Below are 17,602 nucleotides of genomic sequence, written 5' to 3'. Positions count from 1 at the left end.
AACCAGATTGCATAGCGGAGAAGGTATGGTGGGATTCTAAATGGTCAGTAATCTGTTTGTTAACTTGGCTTTCGAAGACCTTAGAAAGACAGGGTAGGATAGATATAGGTCTGTAGCAGTTTGGGTCTAGAGTGTCACCCCCTTTGAAGAGGGGGATGACCGCGGCAGCTTTCCAATCTTTGGGAATCTCAGACGATACGAAAGAGAGGTTGAACAGGTTAGTAATAGGGGTTGCAACAATTTCGACAGATAATTTTAGAAAGAGAGGGTCCAGATTGTCTAGCCCGGCTGATTTGTAGGGGTCCAGATTTTGCAGTTCTTTCAGAACATCGGCTATCTGGATTTGGGTAAAGGAGAAATGGTGGGGGCTTTGGCGGGTTGCTGTGGAGGGTGCCGGGCAGTTGACCGGGGTAGGGGTAGCGATGTGGAAAGCATGGCCAGCCGTAGAGAAATGCTTATTGAAATTCTCAATTATGGCGGATTTATCGGTGGTGATAATGTTTCCTAGCCTCAGAGCAGTGGGCAGCTGGGAGTTCAACCCAGTAATCCATCTTCATGAGGCGCAGGCACTTCATCCAGACAATATCTCAAAGTTCCATTACAGTCCTTTAGAAACATGTCAAACGATGTATGGAATCAATCTTTAGGATGTTTTTAACATAAAATATCAATAATGTTCCAACCGGAGAATTCCTTTGTCTTCAGAAAAGCACTGGAACGAGAAGTAACTCTGTTGGGAGCGCGAGTCATGAGACCGAGGCTCTCTGCCAGACCACTGACTCAAAGAGGTCCCATGAGCCCCTCCTTTATAGTAGAGTCCTCATTCAAGTTTCTAAAGACGGTGACATCTAGTGGAAGCCATAGGAAGTGCAACTTTATCTATATCTCAATGTGTATTCAGTAGGCCAAGAGTTGAAACTACAAACCTCAGATGTCCCACTTCCTGGTTGGATTTTGTTTTAGTTCTGTTATACTCACAGACATCATTCAAACAGTTTTAGAAACGTCAGAGTGTTTTCTATCCAATACTAATAATAATATGCATATATTAGCATCTGGGACAGAGTAGGAGGCTGGGCACACTATTCATCCAAAAGTGAAAATGCTGCCCCCTATCCCAAAAAGTTTAAACATCATTACACAGGTGCACCTTGTGCTGGGGTCATTAAAAGGCCACTCTAAAATGTGCAGTTTGTCACACAAAACATTGCCACAGATGTCTCAAGTTTTGAGGGAGCGGGCAATTTTCATGCTGACTGCAGGGATGTCCTCCAGAGCTGTTGCCAGATAATTGAATGTTAATTTCTCTCCAACGTTGTTTTAGAGAAATTGGCAGTACATCCAACCGGCCTCACAACCGTAGTTCCATGTGTAACCATGCCAGCCCAGGGCCTCCACATCCGGCATCTTCACCTGAGACGAGCCACCCGGACAGCTGATGAAACTGTGGGTTTGCAGAAGCAAAGAATTTGTCAGAAACTGTCTGAAACTGTCTCAGGAAAGCTCATCTATGTGCTCGTCATCCTCACCATGGTCTTGACATGACTGCAGTTCAGTGTCGTAACCGACTTCAGTGGGGAAATCACCTTTGATGGCCACTGGCACGCTGGAGAAGTGTGCTCTTCACGGATGAATCCCTGTTTCAACTGTACCGGCAAGACAGCGTATGGTGTCATGTGGGCGAGCGGTTTGCTGATGTCAATTTTATGAAAAGAGTGCCCCAATGTGGCGGTGGGGTTATGGTATGGGGAGGGAAAAGAGGTCAACGAACACAATTGTATTTTATCATAGGTCATTTTAATGCACAAAGATACTGTGACGAGTTCCTGAGACCCATTGTCATGCCATTCATCCGCCCACATCACCTTATGTTTCAGCATGATAATGCACGGCCCCATGTCGTAAGGATTTCGACACAATTCCTGGAAGCTGAAAATGTCCCAGTTCTTCCATGGCCTGCATACTCACCAGACGTCACCCATTGAGCATATTTCCATCCTCTGGGTAGACGTGTACGACAGTGTGTTCCATATTCAACAACTTTGCACATCATTGAAAAGGAGTGGGACAACATTCCACAATCAACAATCAACAGCTTGATCAACTCTATGCAAAGATGTCGCGCTGCATGAGGCAAATGGTGGTCACAGCAGATACTGACTGGTTTTCTGATCCACACCCTTACCTTTTTATTTGGTAGGTATCTGTGACCAACAGATGCATATTTGTATTCCCAGTCCTGAAATCCATGGAATAGGGCCTAATTTTATTTCAACTGACCAATTTCCTTATGAACTGTAAATCTTTGAAATTGTTGCATGTTGCATTCATATTTTTGTTCAGTGTATATTCGACATCTTTCGTCATCTTTACTTTGAACTGGTGGTAATCTGTCTTTCTGTTGTGTCTGTCTGTAGTAGAGGGAGAGCTGGAGCAGATAGACTTTATAGACAGTTGTGCAGGAGAGGAGGAAGAGGAGGGTAGGAGAGGAGAAGTAGCAGAAACCATCAGCCTCAGCTCCCAGTTCATGGCATACATCGAGCGCCGCATCACTGGAGAGGTAAGTGTGTGTGTGTGTGTGATATAAAATAGAATATATGCCATTCATCCAATTGGACATGTTTGTATGGGTGACCCCAGTGGGAATCACTCACCCGTACAAGCGCCATACTCCGCCAACTGGAACAACTGTGTGTGTGTTCATGAGTGCGCTTGTGCGTGAGACTGGCCAGTGAGTACAGGACTGTATGTAGAAGGCTGTGGGCCTGTTCATCACGACAGAACAGTATGCCATGTTTAATTCAACAGAAACTGCCTCCCGAGTGGCGCACCAGTCAAAGGCACTGCATCGTTGTGTTGTGGCGTCACTACAGCCTGAGGTTCGATGACCGGGAGTCCTATAGGGTGGCGCACAATTGGCCCAGTGTCGTCCGGGTTAGGGGAGGTTTTGTTGGGTGGGCTTTACTTGGCCCATCGCGTTCTAGCGTCTCCTTGTGGCGGGTCAGGTGCCTGCAAGCTGACTTCGGTCGTCAGTTGAACAGTGTTTCCTCCAACAGATTCACGCAGCTGGCTTATGGGTTAAGCGAGCGGGTGTTAAGAAGCGAGGCTTGGTGGGTCATGTTTTCGGAGTACTCATGACTCGGACCTTCTCCTTTCCCAAGCCCGTTGGATTTGTAGCGATGAGACAAGATCACAATTATACATCATGAGGGAGAAAAAAAATATATATATTTTTAAATAATTCAACCGAAACTACTGTTCTGAATGACCAGTTGAAGAACCTGATTATGGTGACCAGGAAGCCGTAGTGTATGGTGTTCTGCATGAGTTTTGCAATTTGTATTGATCAGGCCACACTCTCCAAACAGGAGCAAACGTACCTCCAAAAGGCTGTTGAAGAATGGTGCGCATCGTTTTAGGGAAACGTGTCATTCAGGGCAAGTCTTCACACAACATAGTAAACATTGAACCAAACTGAACACACTCCGTCTGTGTGTGCACGTTGGTGGTGTGTGGCATTACAGCGAGATCGTGGCTGGTGTATTGATGACTGTCTCTTTGTAGAGCTCTCTAGTCAAGTCCAACTCCTCCAGAGACTCAAGGACAGACGACCCGAGGCGACACAATTCTCTGCAGAACAGGTAGGGAGACGTGTGTGTACACACACCCTATCTTTCTTGTAACTTGACCTATAGCAGTGTTGTATGTGACATATAACACTCTCACACAAACACATGAGCCAATCTCTATTGCAGATTCTCAGCCTGTGTTACTGTCGTGTCTCTGTTTGGTTTTTAACAAAACAAATTGACTTACCAAATGACTGTGCTCAACAGACCATTCAGTCTCCAGTCTAAATAAAGATCCCTAATCTAATCTGTATTTAGTTAGATCACACATCTAACCCCCTCCCTCCCTTCCTCCCTCTGTCTCCCACCCCCTCCCTCAGGACTGTCCATGATCCAACCTCTTCTACCTCTCATAATCAGGTAACCCGAGTATGTCTAAATGCTGGGTACAGCTTCCAATACTGTTTATTACTACGTAATTACTATCATGTTTTTAATCTTGATGTATTGAGTCTAAATGTTGATACCGCCTCTCTTCAACTCCGCTCTTCTCTTCCTCGTTCCGCCTCCTCTCCCTCTGTTTCCCCCTATCTTCCATCCTTCATCTTTCTCCTCTCTCTTGGTTTCTCTCCTCTCGCTGTGTTTCCTTCCCCTTCCTCTCTCCCCCCCTCCCTCTTTGTGTTCAGAGAGGGTCAGGGGCTGGGGTTGGTGCAGGTCCGAGCGTGGAGCGCGTGCGGAGGATGGCCCAGTTGGCCGCCCTGCGGTACGAGGAGGAGAGGCAGAAGCCACGCTCAGTGCAGCGGGACGCCGTCATGACCTACGTCAAGGTTCCTCCGACTACTATTCAGTTTTATTGTTGATTTATGTCTTGCTCTTGTATCTCTGTTAGTGGTGGATTTAGTGGGGGAGTTGGTGGAACATTATTGGAGTTTACACTGATGCTGTGTATGTCTGCAGTAGCCTTATGTTAAAAATGTTTAAAGTAAAAGATAAATATGAATGGCCTCAAATGAATGACATTCTCTAGCGCTTTTTCTAAGTAGACCTGTTGGAGAGCATTGTGTATGACTGAGACTGGTCTCTCCACAGCACAAAGTGTCTCAAAGTCCTACCAAGCTGAGTCCCACAGAGAACGAGGTGAGTCCACACACTGCGCTCTCTAACTCGCTCTCTCTCTCTCTCTAACTCGCTCTCTCTCACCTCTTTCCTCTGTTTTCTCTCACTCTAAAGGTCTCGCCATGCTGAGTTAATGTATGTGTTGGCATGAAAGGTTCTAGAAAAACAACAAAAAGCACAAGTTTTAATAAAATTTCACAGGGGCTCTCTGTTAACATGACTACGCATTTTCTTCAGCAGTCATGTCCGGTGTTCATTCCCCCCATGAATTCTATGTCATCCCCCTTTCAATTGTCCTCCATTAATCCTCTACCTCACCTCACACACACACCCCTCTCTTTTGCTCCTATTGTGGTCACGTGCCTTCCTTCACACTCCCTCCCCTTCAGTTATACCATCACTGATTCTTGAGGGTAAAGACGAAACATCTACGACCCCAGCAATGTATTGTTGTTTAACAATAACAGTAAGACGTCTTTTTTTGTGCCTACTTTAAAATAGGCAGAGCTCTAGACTGCAACCATTTAGTCGCATCTTGCGACCCTTTAACCTCGCAGTGCGAGTTACGTTTTTTATTGGTCGCACATTCTACCTGGACACCTCAATCAAAACGTCCTATTTTATGGGAGGATAAAACCATAAATTTGTTAAACAATAAAGTGCATTACCCTCATCATGTCTGCCCTGCTGCTGGTACAGCCTGTTTCGTTGGGGCACTCGCTCTACCCCCTTGTGGGCTCGCTCTACCCCCTTGTGGGCCTCTTGTGATTGTATTACATTGCAATATGCAAATACGGGGAGCAACTAGTTGTCCATATTAAAGAGAGGAGGGTCTGAATGCGGTACAGATGACATTATTGTGGGAGCACCTTTTCTCAGAGTATGAATTGGGTTTGAATCCTAAGCAACCTGCATGCACATTGTTTGAAGTACAGTAGACTAACATAGCTACTGTAGTAGGTCAAAACTGTGTGCTAGAAACCCCTGGTAGAGCATGGGGAGGGGAAGGCATTGTGGTGCTCATATTAATCATGTTTTGGCTTCAGACCAATGCCTACGTCTCACTTCAAACAGTTTTTAATTTCCATGTTTTTTTACACTTTAGGTGATTGTCCAGCATGACACCAATACAAATCAAGTAAAATTACACAGTGACAAATGGCAACCAAAGTAATGTAGTTATTAGTAATTATTTCATATTAACAGTTTATTTTCCAGAGGGAGGTGAAAAAACAGAAACCCATTGAAGCCAATATGGAGTAAACTCTTTTAACAAGCCAATCGAGAGAGCTCCTGGAAAATACAGAAATAATAAACAATAAATAAATGTAGCCAACCCATTATTTATTTACTTTCATTATTGACTGTCACATTAGGTGGCTCGGAGAGCAATGCATGAAGTGACACAAACTGCTCAGTGTTCTGCGCCAGCAGAGGGCCTGTGCTACTTCTCCCTCGGTGGAAACGACTTGGGACATGCCAAGGGGACGGCACTGGTGCGGCACATGCAGAGATTTACAGATGGTCATCCGAATGTTTCCCTGGACAAAGGTGGTCTGATATCGCACAGCGGAGAAGCTGGATGTCCCAGTGGGACCAGAAGTGCATGGAGGTGGCCTGGCGCTCAGTCAATCAGCAGGGAACACAATCCGCCACCCCACCCTGGGATGTAGGAGTGGAATGCATCTGACGGAAGAGGGCAATGACGTATTCCTTGAGTTGGTCTCAAGTCTACACCATTCCCTCCATAGTAGCAAGATGGAGAATGGTGCAATTGCAGTCCATAATTCGGGGCGTTCCTGCGTATGGGCATTCCTGCATCTTTAGGGCTCCCGAGTAGTGCAGCGGTCGAAGGCACTGCATCTCAGTACTACAGACACCCTGGTTCGAATCCAGGCTGTATCACAACCGGCCGTGATTGGAAGTCCCATAGGGCGGCCCACAATTGGCCCAGCGTCGTCCGGGTTTGGCCGGTGTAGGCCGTCATTGTAAATAATAATTAGTTCCGCCTAGTTAAATCAAGGTTTCATTAAATCTGAAGGAATCTCTCATACTTCTATTGGTCCATTTTTAAGCTGGGACTCGGGGACACAGGCGGGAGCGCTCCAGTACAGTAGGTGGCGGGAATGCACCATCACATTGGATGCCAACTGCTGATAAACCCCACAGAAGAGGAGGCACGGGCGACATTGCCGGTAGCTAGCTAGGAGACTGTCCTTCGCCCCCGAAAAACTCAGATAATACTTGTATTTCCCTTTTGACGTAGACAATCGGGGGAAATCCCGACTGCAGAAACCAATGGGATGCTCGGGGTGGGCCGCAATCTCACACTATTGGCAAGACGCTCGCAGTAGTAGACACCACTGTCCCTGTCTGTTGCCACATTGGCCTGCAAGCATACACCGTGCCTGCGGGCCAATATGTGTGTCGGGAGAATGGTCAAAATGTCCTGAACCCAAGACCTTCAGATTGGTTGCCACAGTCATAAACCCTGCCTATTTCTACCATTTCTCTTCAGTGGAACTGAAACCATTTATGAAGTAAGGGACCTTTTTAAATAACCTAATACGATCACCAAGCATGTCCCAAACCCTAAAATTACAAGAACTTGAAACTCTCACGGACCGACAGAGCACGGCCATCGTTAACTCGGTGAGGTCATCTTCGTGTTCACGTCTTACTGACGGCTTCTTTAGATGGCAGCTAGCTCATAATGGCTTCAACAGAACCAGCTCAACAGATGCGTCAATGGGGACTTACTGTATAGCCCCAGGCTTAAGTAATGTACTTTACACAACAGAGGGGTCCACTAACATGCCCTACCACTCAAGTGACATCAGTGTAGCGACAGTGGCTGTGAAGCATCAAAGCCCACCTGTTGTCCCTGGAGTCAGATTTAGCGGTAATAACTAAACAAACTTGTGTACACACGGTTACTAAAGGTATGAGCAGTTACATGTTCTCTATGCATTAACACATAATTTAGTGCCAGGGAATTAACAATGCTACAGATATACAGTGGGGCAAAAAAGTATTTAGTCAACCAACAATTGCAAGTTCTCCCACTTAAATAGATGAGAGAGGCTTGTAATTTTCATCATAGGTACACTTCAACTATGACAGACAAAATGAGGGAAAAAAATCCAGAAAATCACATTGTAGGATTTTTGATTAATTTATTTGCAAATTATGGTGGACAGTGCACCTGTCCACATACATACAGTGTCCATAGTTCTCCGAGACAGGATTGTGTCGTGGCACAAGGATACCAAAAAAGGATACCAAAAAATATCTGCAGCATTGAAGGTCCCCAAGAACACTGTGGCCTCAGTCGTTCTTAAATGGAAGAAGTTTGGAACAATCAAGACTCTTCCTAGAGTTGGCCATACTGAGCAATCGGGGGAGAAGGGCCTTGGTCAGGGAGGTGACCAAGGACCCGATGTTCACTCAAACAGAGCTCTAGAGTTCCTCTGGGGAGATCGGAGAAGGACAACTATCTCTGCAGCACTCCACCAATCAGGCCTTTATGGTAGTGGCCAGACAGAAGCCACTCATCAGTAAAAGGCACATGACAGCCTGCTTGGAGTATACCAAACACACCTAAAGACTCTCAGATCATGAGAAACTAGATTCTCTGGTCTGATGAAACCAAGATTGAACTCGTTGGTCTGAATGCCAAGAGTCACGTCTAGAGGAAACCTGGCACCATCCCTACGGTGAAGCATGTTGGTGGCAGCATCATGGTGTGGGGATGTTTTTCAGTGGCAGGGACTGGGAGACCAGTCAGGATCAAGGGGAAAGATGAACGGAGCAAAGTACAGAGAGAGACCCATGATGAAAACCTACTCCAGAGCACACAGGACCTCAGACTAGGGCAAAGGTTCACCTTCCAACAGGACAATGATCCTAAACAGACAGCCAAGACAACGCAGGAGTGGCTTTTGCACAAGTCTCTGAATGTCATTGAGTGGCTCAGCCAGAGCCCGGACTTGAACCCAATCGAACATCTCTGGAGAGACCTGAAAATAGCTTTGCAGCTAAGAATGCGAGAAACTCCCCAAATACAGGTGTGCCAAGCTTGTAGCATCATACCCAAGAAGACTCGAGGGTGTAATCGCTGCCAAAGGTGCTTCAACAAAGTACTGAGTAAAGGGTCTGAATACTTATGTGAATGTAATATTCTTTGTATTTATTATAAATTTGCAAACATTTCTAAACGTTTTTTGTTTTGTCTTTATTGGGTATCATGTATGTTTGTAGCCGGTTCTGGACCGCAACCTTTCTGCGTTGTGTTCTGGTGAGGTGTAGGTGGAAGGGAAGGACACAATTCTGCCGGTTGTCTTTTAATTACTGCATAGAATGGATACAAATGCAAGGCAAACTTTAATGCTGCCATCTGGACTCCCATACACAAGTATATTTGCCTCTCCTCATCACGTCTTGAGCAAACTCTACATGAACAAAAAATGAATTGTACAAAATGTACATGTTAATATTTTCTAAAGACTCACATTTTCGTTTTATAAACGTTGTACACCAATACACCCAACAATTTGCAATTCAGTGCCAAATATTTATTGGAGTGTACCTGAGGCATACTAATGAGGCAGCAACGGCATTTTTGACATGACCGGACAGGTAACAAAATGAACAACAGCTAACTTAACACAAACAGCAGGGGTACAAACTTCACAACCCAGTGCTTACATTTGAATATAAAAATGGATTTTGACAAACAGAACTATGCTCAATTCTATCTCTGGGACCCTCAGGATGACAAATCGGAGCAATATTACTGAATGCAAGTACATTGTATTCCTTCAGAGGTCAACGTATCAAACCAGTTGCTGTGATAAAAGTTTTGTTGTTGTGCACTCTCCTCAAACAACAGAATGGTATTTTTTCACTGTGATAGCTACTGTAAATTGGACAGTGCAGATTAACAATAATTTAAGCTTTCTGCCCCCAAAAAACATGTCTATGTCCTGGAAAGTTGGATGTTACTTACAACCAGGGACATCACTAGATATTCATGGATAGGGGGCTAAGCTTCTTTTAGGGGGGTCTGGGCATACTCCCCCAGGATTTGTTTTAAAGCCTCCAAAATGTGTTTTCATCATGTATTTTTAGATAAGCAACGGGTGTAAAATCGATCAAAATAAGGTTATTTTTGGACGAGGTTGGCTAAAGGTATACTGGTCTCAGTTTGTGTTTGACACTGATCTAATATGACTTACTTAATTTCTTTATTTGGATAGAATAAAAGTCCTCTCTGTCCTCATCCCTCAAACAACAACAAAAGGCACAAAAATGGCTGAATATTCTAGCCAAAATACTTTTTGGATGTTATTTTGAGAGAGAGACATGCAAGGTCATATTATACCACTAGAAAAAAATATTTAAGTTAAACACTTTTGTTAATTGTTTCTCAAAATTCATGGGTCTTTGCAACGCACTTTAGGCCTGCTATACCCTCTCATTTGGAGTTGCTGTCGCGTTTGATGGAGTATTGTACCTTTGCAGGAAAGGGTTAAACTCCTTCAAAAGCTCCATACATTCAAGAAAGTTCCCTCTTTGTGCTTTCACTAGATTCATCATTGGCACGGAAAGAGAGTCCCTGTCTTCTTAACATTGAGGTGACTGCAACAATTCTCCTCAGATACTCCCTTCTCTCTGCAATATCACTATCACTAGCACCATGACTGCTAGTTGCCTGGTAGCTTTGCCATGCCACAACACTGTCTCTGTGTTTGTGCCATTTCATGTTTACCTGAAGATAAACAAAGCTTTTTCCAATTTTTGCAGCCATTACTGACAAAATAATCAAATGGAATGTTTTTTCCACGAACTCTACATGGAAAGCTGCGTTTTTTTGAACAGAGTACTCTACCCAATTGTATTTCTCAAACCAGCAGTGCTGAAATGCCCTTTTCTGTGTACCAAAACCTTAGTGTGGGTAGCTATTCAGCTTCACTTGTCTGGGCCCAGTGTCTTTATCCCTTAAATCGCTCTCATTTCTGGAAGGAGTTGCTGCAGCGGCTTCATTTCTTTCTTTCTCTGGATCTGTTTGTTGTCCCTCCCTCCCTGTCTGGATCTGTTTGTTGTCCCTCCCTCCCTGTCTGGATCTGCTTGTTGTCCCTCCCTCCCTGTCTGGATCTGTTTGTTGTTCCTCCCTCCCTGTCTGGATCTGCTTGTTGTCCCTCCCTCCCTGTCTGGATCTTTTTGTTGTCCCTCCCTCCCTGTCTGGATCTTTTTGTTGTCCCTCCCTCCCTGTCTGGATCTGTTTGTTGTCCCTCCCTCCCTGTCTGGATCTGTTTGTTGTCCCTCCCTCCCTGTCTGGATCTGCTTGTTGTACCTCCCTCCCTGTCTGGATCTGTTTGTTGTTCCTCCCTCCCTGTCTGGATCTGCTTGTTGTCCCTCCCTCCCTGTCTGGATCTGTTTGTTGTCCCTCCCTCCCTGTCTGGATCTGCTTGTTGTCCCTCCCTCCCTGTCTGGATCTGTTTGTTGTCCCTCCCTCCCTGGATCTGTTTGTTGTCCCTCCCTCCCTGTCTGGATCTGCTTGTTGTCCCTCCCTCCCTGTCTGGATCTGTTTGTTGTCCCTCCCTCCCTGGATCTGTTTGTTGTCCCTCCCTCCCTGTCTGGATCTGTTTGTTGTCCCTCCCTCCCTAGATCTGTTTGTTGTCCCTCCCTCCCTGTCTGGATCTGTTTGTTGTCCCTCCCTCCCTGTCTGGATCTGTTTGTTGTCTCTCCCTCCTTGTCTGTATCTGTTTGTTGTCCCTCTCTCTCTGGATCTGTTTGTTGTTCCTCTCTCTCTGGATCTGTGTGTTGTTCCTCTCTCTCTGGATCTGTTTGTTGTCCCTCTCTCTCTGGATCTGTTTGTTGTCCCTCTCTCTCTGGATCTGTTTGTTGTCCCTCTCTCTCTGGATCTGTTTGTTGTCCCTCTCTCTCTGGATCTGTGTGTTGTTCCTCTCTCTCTGGATCTGCTTATTGTCCCTCCCTCCCTGTCTGGATCTGTTTGTTGTCCCTCCCTCTCTGGGCATGCTTGCTCTTTCTCACTTATACAGCTCGCATGTTGATCTCCGCCTTGCAGAGAATTCTCTCTTTCTGCATGACCCTTTAAGTTATCATGAACATAATTTATTTATGCCTAATAAAAGTAAGACATGCTGTACACATTTAACTGAAAGCTTAAACCATTTTTCTCACTAACCTTCATCAGACATGCTCCCTCAGCCCTGTCAGCCTCCAGCTTCTTTCCCTCATTCGTGTCTGCTGTGTTTTTACATGTATTGTTATTAAACTCATATTTACAATAACTCGAGGCTTAATAGGTGATTAATCTTAGTCTTAATTTGTTTGTGTGAACTGGTCAAATCTTAATTTCTCACCGGATTGGCCTTCGGCAGAGGTGCTGGCACTGCCTCTCTTGAAGAATTTCTGTATATCCATCTGACGTTAGTCGTTAGCTAGCCTACAGTTGAGAAATTGAGGATAATACAATGACATTGTTAGGGACAGCTGGGAGGGACAACTGTCACCTTTTCTACACATGACCCACTGAATTGTTTTGCAATGGCCTACTGAATGAAAGCAATTGAGAATGAAAAAACATGTGCATGATTTTACGTGGACACAGATCCAGTAGAGTTAACCTCTGAAGGATCGGACCCTTTTTCTTCTTCAATTTTCACCTAAAATTACGTACCCAAATGTAACTGCCTGTCGCTCAGGCGTGAAGCAAGGATATGCATGTTCTTGATATTATTTGAAAGGAGACAATTTGAAGTTTGTGGAAATGTGAAATGACTGTAGGATAATATTTTTTTTTTACTGAACCTTTATTTAACTAGGCAAGTCAGTTAAGAACACATTGTTATTTACATTGAAGGTCTAGGAACAGTGGGTTAACTGCCTTGTTCAGGGGCAGAACAACAGATTTTTACCTTGTCAGCTCTGGGATTCAATCTGGCAACCTTCCGGTTACTAGTCCAATGCGCTAACCACTAGGCTACCTACGCCCCAAATATAACACATTAGATCTGGTAAAAGATGATACAAAGAAACAAACATGCTTTTTATATATTTTTTTGTACTATCTTTGAAATGCAAGAGAAGGGCCACAATGTATTATTCCAGTTGTATCAAGACTGCCCAATTGTGCCTAATTGGTTTATTAATAACTTTTCATGTTCATAACTGTGCACTCTCCTCAAACAATAGCATGGTATTATTTCACTGTAATAGCTACTGTAAATTGGACAGTGGCGTTAGATTAACTTCTTGACGCACCCATTCCGTTACCGGGATCATTTTCATCAACATCCGCTGAATTGCAGCGGGCCAAATTCAAATTAGATGACTAAAAATATTTAATTTTCATGAAATCACAAGTGCAATATAGCAAAACACAGCTTAGCATGTTGGTAATCCACCTGGCGTGCCAGATTTCAATAAAGCTTTTCGGCGAAAGCATACCAAGCGTTTATCTAAGGACATCTCTCTCAGTAGACAAAATATTACAAGCAGCTAAGTAGATTGGTCACGAAAGTCCGAAAAGCAATAAATTAATCGCTTACCTTTGATGATCTTCGGATGTTTGCACTCACGAGACACCCAGTAACACAATAAATGTTCCTTTTGTTCCATAAAGATTATTTTTATATCCAAAATACCTCCATTTGGTTGGCACATTTTGTTGAGTAATCCACAGGCTCGAGCGACCACAACAGGGCAGACGAAAATTCCAAATAGTATCCGTAAAGTTCGCAGAAACATGTCATATGTTTTTTATAATCAATCCTCAGATTGTTTTTACAATAAATAATAAATAATATTTCAACCGGACCGTAGCTTTTTCAATAGGAGAGAGAGAGAAAATGTCTGCTCCAAGCTGTTGCTCATGCAAAACTCTGCTGGCACCCAGCCATCCACTGATGCGATGTGTCGTTCTCGCTCATTTTTCAGAATAAAAGCCTGAAACTATGTCTGAAGACTGTTCACACCTTGAGGAAGCCATAGGAAAAGGAATCTGGTGGCTATCCCTATGGAGGGAAGGCATGCAATGGAACAGAGAGCTTTCAGGAAAAATAGCACTTCCTTATTGGATTTTCCTCAGGTCTTTGCCTGCAATATCAGTTCTGTTATACTCACAGACAATATTTTGACAGTTTTGGAAACTTGAGTGTTTTCTATCCTAATCTGACAATTATATGCATATTCTAGTTTCTGGGCCTGAGAAATAGGCAGTTTCAATTGGGTACGTTTTTCAGTCAATCATGAAAATACTGCCCCCTACACTCAACAAGTTAACAAGAATTTAAGCTTTCTGCCCATATCAGATATGTCTATGTCCTGGAATTTTCTTGTTACTTACAACCTCATGCTAATCGCAGTACCCTACATTAGCTCAACCGTCCAGAGGGGGACCCACCAATCCTGTGAAGGTTAATGAATGAGTGACGACGGACGTAGTCAATATAACTGTGTTCAGCAGATTTGAAATGTTAAGTGACCGAATGCAGAGGGGGGATATCAGCACATAATGAAACCTCTTACAATATTAGATAATGACATCTCTCTAAAACAAGTTATAGGCTACTCTGCACCGCTTAGTCAGATGAGTACCGATACGTTTTCGTTTATTCATTATTTATCTTCATATGACAAGGATTAAAAAGGATTTGCCAGTAGATTGTCGACTTGATTTATGATGATGACTGTTAGCTAAGACTTTGAAAGTAAGATGTTGACATGATCAGTCCAATCAAAGCTACTGTACAAATAACGTGATTTGACATCATTTCTGTGGCCAATGACCTTGAGCCTCCTTGGATGGACACTTCTAATATACATTTTCTAGCTCTAACTTTAGACTTGTACTGTCCCATGAGTGGTAGAAAACTGAGTCTACGCAACGCTCTGTATTTTCTGCTGGCCCGCCCCACCACCACAGAAAGCCCTGAGCTAGGCTGAAACACCTGCATTTTGGAGCTGCCTTACTCAAGAAAACAAAAATGAGACTAAGTTTGTATGGGGCTTTATGAACTCAATGAATGTTTGTTTTTATTTTAATTTTAAATTGTTTGAAAACTGATGTGGCAGGTATTAATGCCAAAAAAAACAAGCAAATCAGCCCCACATGCCCTGAATGACGGGTCGCCACTGGATACCTTATACGTTTCATTAACGGTTGCACCTACAAACGTATTCAATCCGAAAGGTGGCAAGTCTGATGCTCATTTTATGGACGCTGTGGACTCGTATGAATCCGACGTCTAGAATTTGAGCTATGTTTTTTTTATTTTATTGTCTGACGACCCTAATGCTAACGGTCAAAGATCCGGTATAGTGGTTCCCGCCAACGGCCGGACAAATCATGACCAGAGGCGTGGAGTGTGTTGTGTACCGCCAAACAAGTTAATTTGCTCATTTTCATCGACATTGGTGTCATATTGGTTTTAGATATGATGGTATGTAAATTTGAATGTAACATTGAGCTTCAACCAATGCATATACTATAACCCAATAATATTAGAGCACATCAAGACAAAAAAACATCTGAATTCTGGAGCCCTATAGTGACAGTAAAATATAACAAAAGTAGCTTAATTGTCAACCCAAAATTCCTGACCATCACTGGTTTAGGGTTGTAATATCCCCGTATTTTGTTATCATGCATTCCTGCTTGGACATGTTAGATGTAGTAACTTATTTATTGAATGCCATCTCTGTAGTCTGACACTAATTAATAAAGCATTGTAAATGACTTTATAATGACTTAAGATGCTGACTCAAATGTATTCTGGTGTGGGACACTGCACAATTATTTTGGGGGGGGGGGTGCCACCACATCATGTGCTGGTGCCACCAACTAAAAATGTTTGTGCCACCAGGGGAAAGTGTTAGTCTAGAGCGCTGGCTATATATCCTAGCGATCTCCCCCTCACCCCCTCTCCATCCTCACCTCCTGTCTTCCCTGTGTGTTCTTGTCCTCATTCCCCCTCTTCCACTCCTCCCTGCCAGAACGCGTACCCCTCCAGGCGTTCCACCCACACGGACGACTCGGCCCTCTTCATGGTAAGGCCCCGTTGCTGTGCTCCCCTTCTCTTCTTCCCTAAGCCAACAAGTGTGCACTACTTCACTCTCTCTCCACTAATTTTAGAACAGTGGTCAATTTAGATTTTTACATCAACAAATGACCTTAAATTCATTGCATTTTCATCTCTTATCAAAATGAAAAGAAACCAATAAATACATATATTTTTCGAGGTATCTTTTTCAAAAACGTATCATTCCATACAATAATCTGTCATGTTAATTTAGAAATAATACTTGGCGACCCCATCTGCAGTTCCCGGTCGGCCACACAAGGGGTCGAGACCCCGACTTTGAATAACACTGTTTTAAAAGGGAGCAACTGGGGAAAGATATATGGTAGCCCATGGCATGCTTACACCAATCTAAAGCTGTTCTGGGGGAATTTTTTTATATATATATTTTTTAACAAATGAATCTTTATGCTTCTAAACATTTGTGGCGGAGTAAACAAGTGCCCACGTTAGGAAAACAGTAGGAAATGGGAACACGACCTGTGTCTCACCTGCTCTCTATCCACCCTCTACCCACCTGTCAACACCCAATAACCTTTCATAGTCCTCCCCCTCCATCTCTAACACTCTTGTCTACTGTTTGGTTATATAGCTAAACACATTCACACGAGAATGAATCTATGGACTTTCAGGTAACTGCTCAAAAAAAGGAAACGTGAGTAAATGAGGTGCCTCCACACACATGTGGTTCCTGAGTTAATTAAGCAATTAACATCCCATCATGCTTAGGGTCATGTATAAACATACCCAGTTGCCCATTATTTTGGCTACCATGGTTAGATGAGATCTTGATGACTTTGAAAGAGGGGTCTCAAAGGAGCATACAGAGTTTAAAGGGTGTTTATCTCAGTCACCAGATCTCAACCCAATTGATCACTTATGGGAGATTCTGTAGCGGCACCTAAGACAGCTTTTTCCAACACCAAATGATGGAATTTTTCATAGAAAAATGCTGACTCATCCCTCCAATAGAGTTGTAGACACTTGTAGAATCTATGCCAAGTTGCATCGAAGCTGTTCTGGCAGCTCGTGGTGCCCCAGCGCCCTACTAAGACGCTTTCATTTGGACTTTCCTTTATTTTGGCAGTTACCTGTGTGTCGTCATGTGCCTGTGTGGAAATCTGTTTTTTCTGATTGCATCTAACAATCTGTTGGTCAGTGAGCGATGCGTTCCGCCATTCACTGCCACTGTAAAAGAAGTGGCGTTTGACATCATTAACTGGGTCGTGTTCGTTACGCACCAAATGGAAGAAAGCGGATTGAACTTCCATGTGGGACTAGGATAAAACTCACATTTTCTGTCAAGTGCCCTAATGAACACAACCCTGGGTATTATAACTTTTTCACAGTAACGTTCCTCCGACCCAAACTCTACCCCTCTGGCTCACTTTTCTCTGAGCACAGTACAGTGTAACTCAAGTATAAGCCTGCTTTTGTTACACATGGCTTATTTACAGCCTGGTTTGGCGTGACTTGTTTATTTTACAACAAAAACTTCAAGTAGTCAGAGCACTTTCATTACAGTCCTTCGTCTTGAAATGTTAAACTGTTGACATGCAGAATTTGTGACTGTCAACAGTAGACTAATGAACAAAATACACATATTTTTTTGTATAATGTCCCTCTAAAAGGGGGCTGGCATCAGATACCTAATCGGGTGCATGGAAGGAAAATGGAAATATCTTCACCAGCATGGTATGGTTTGGGTCAGCACGGTCGTGTGAAAACGCTGTTAGTTTAGTTATGAGATGACCTGCTGCTTGGTTCTGGGTTTCAGCTGGCTGTTGGAATCCTTGCCTGTCCCCTTGC

General features: G+C 43.8%; 1 protein-coding gene across 2 annotated transcripts in view; it reads left to right on the top strand.

The window, feature by feature from the left end:
• Positions 1 to 17,602, top strand: part of LOC115137168 (DISP complex protein LRCH3-like) — a 76,924-nt gene that overhangs the window by 44,188 nt on the left and 15,134 nt on the right. For both annotated transcript variants that reach the window (XM_065024669.1, XM_065024668.1), the window contains exons 9-14: positions 2,418 to 2,560; positions 3,565 to 3,641; positions 3,950 to 3,989; positions 4,256 to 4,396; positions 4,659 to 4,706; positions 15,708 to 15,761. In XM_065024669.1, the coding sequence (XP_064880741.1) occupies positions 2,418 to 2,560; positions 3,565 to 3,641; positions 3,950 to 3,989; positions 4,256 to 4,396; positions 4,659 to 4,706; positions 15,708 to 15,761 (503 nt within the window). The remainder of the gene's footprint in view (positions 1 to 2,417; positions 2,561 to 3,564; positions 3,642 to 3,949; positions 3,990 to 4,255; positions 4,397 to 4,658; positions 4,707 to 15,707; positions 15,762 to 17,602) is intronic.

The sequence above is a fragment of the Oncorhynchus nerka genome, linkage group LG11 (genome assembly GCF_034236695.1).
Source record: "Oncorhynchus nerka isolate Pitt River linkage group LG11, Oner_Uvic_2.0, whole genome shotgun sequence".
In the NCBI taxonomy this organism is placed as follows: domain Eukaryota; kingdom Metazoa; phylum Chordata; class Actinopteri; order Salmoniformes; family Salmonidae; genus Oncorhynchus; species Oncorhynchus nerka.
This window is presented reverse-complemented; position numbering and strand designations above follow the sequence as displayed.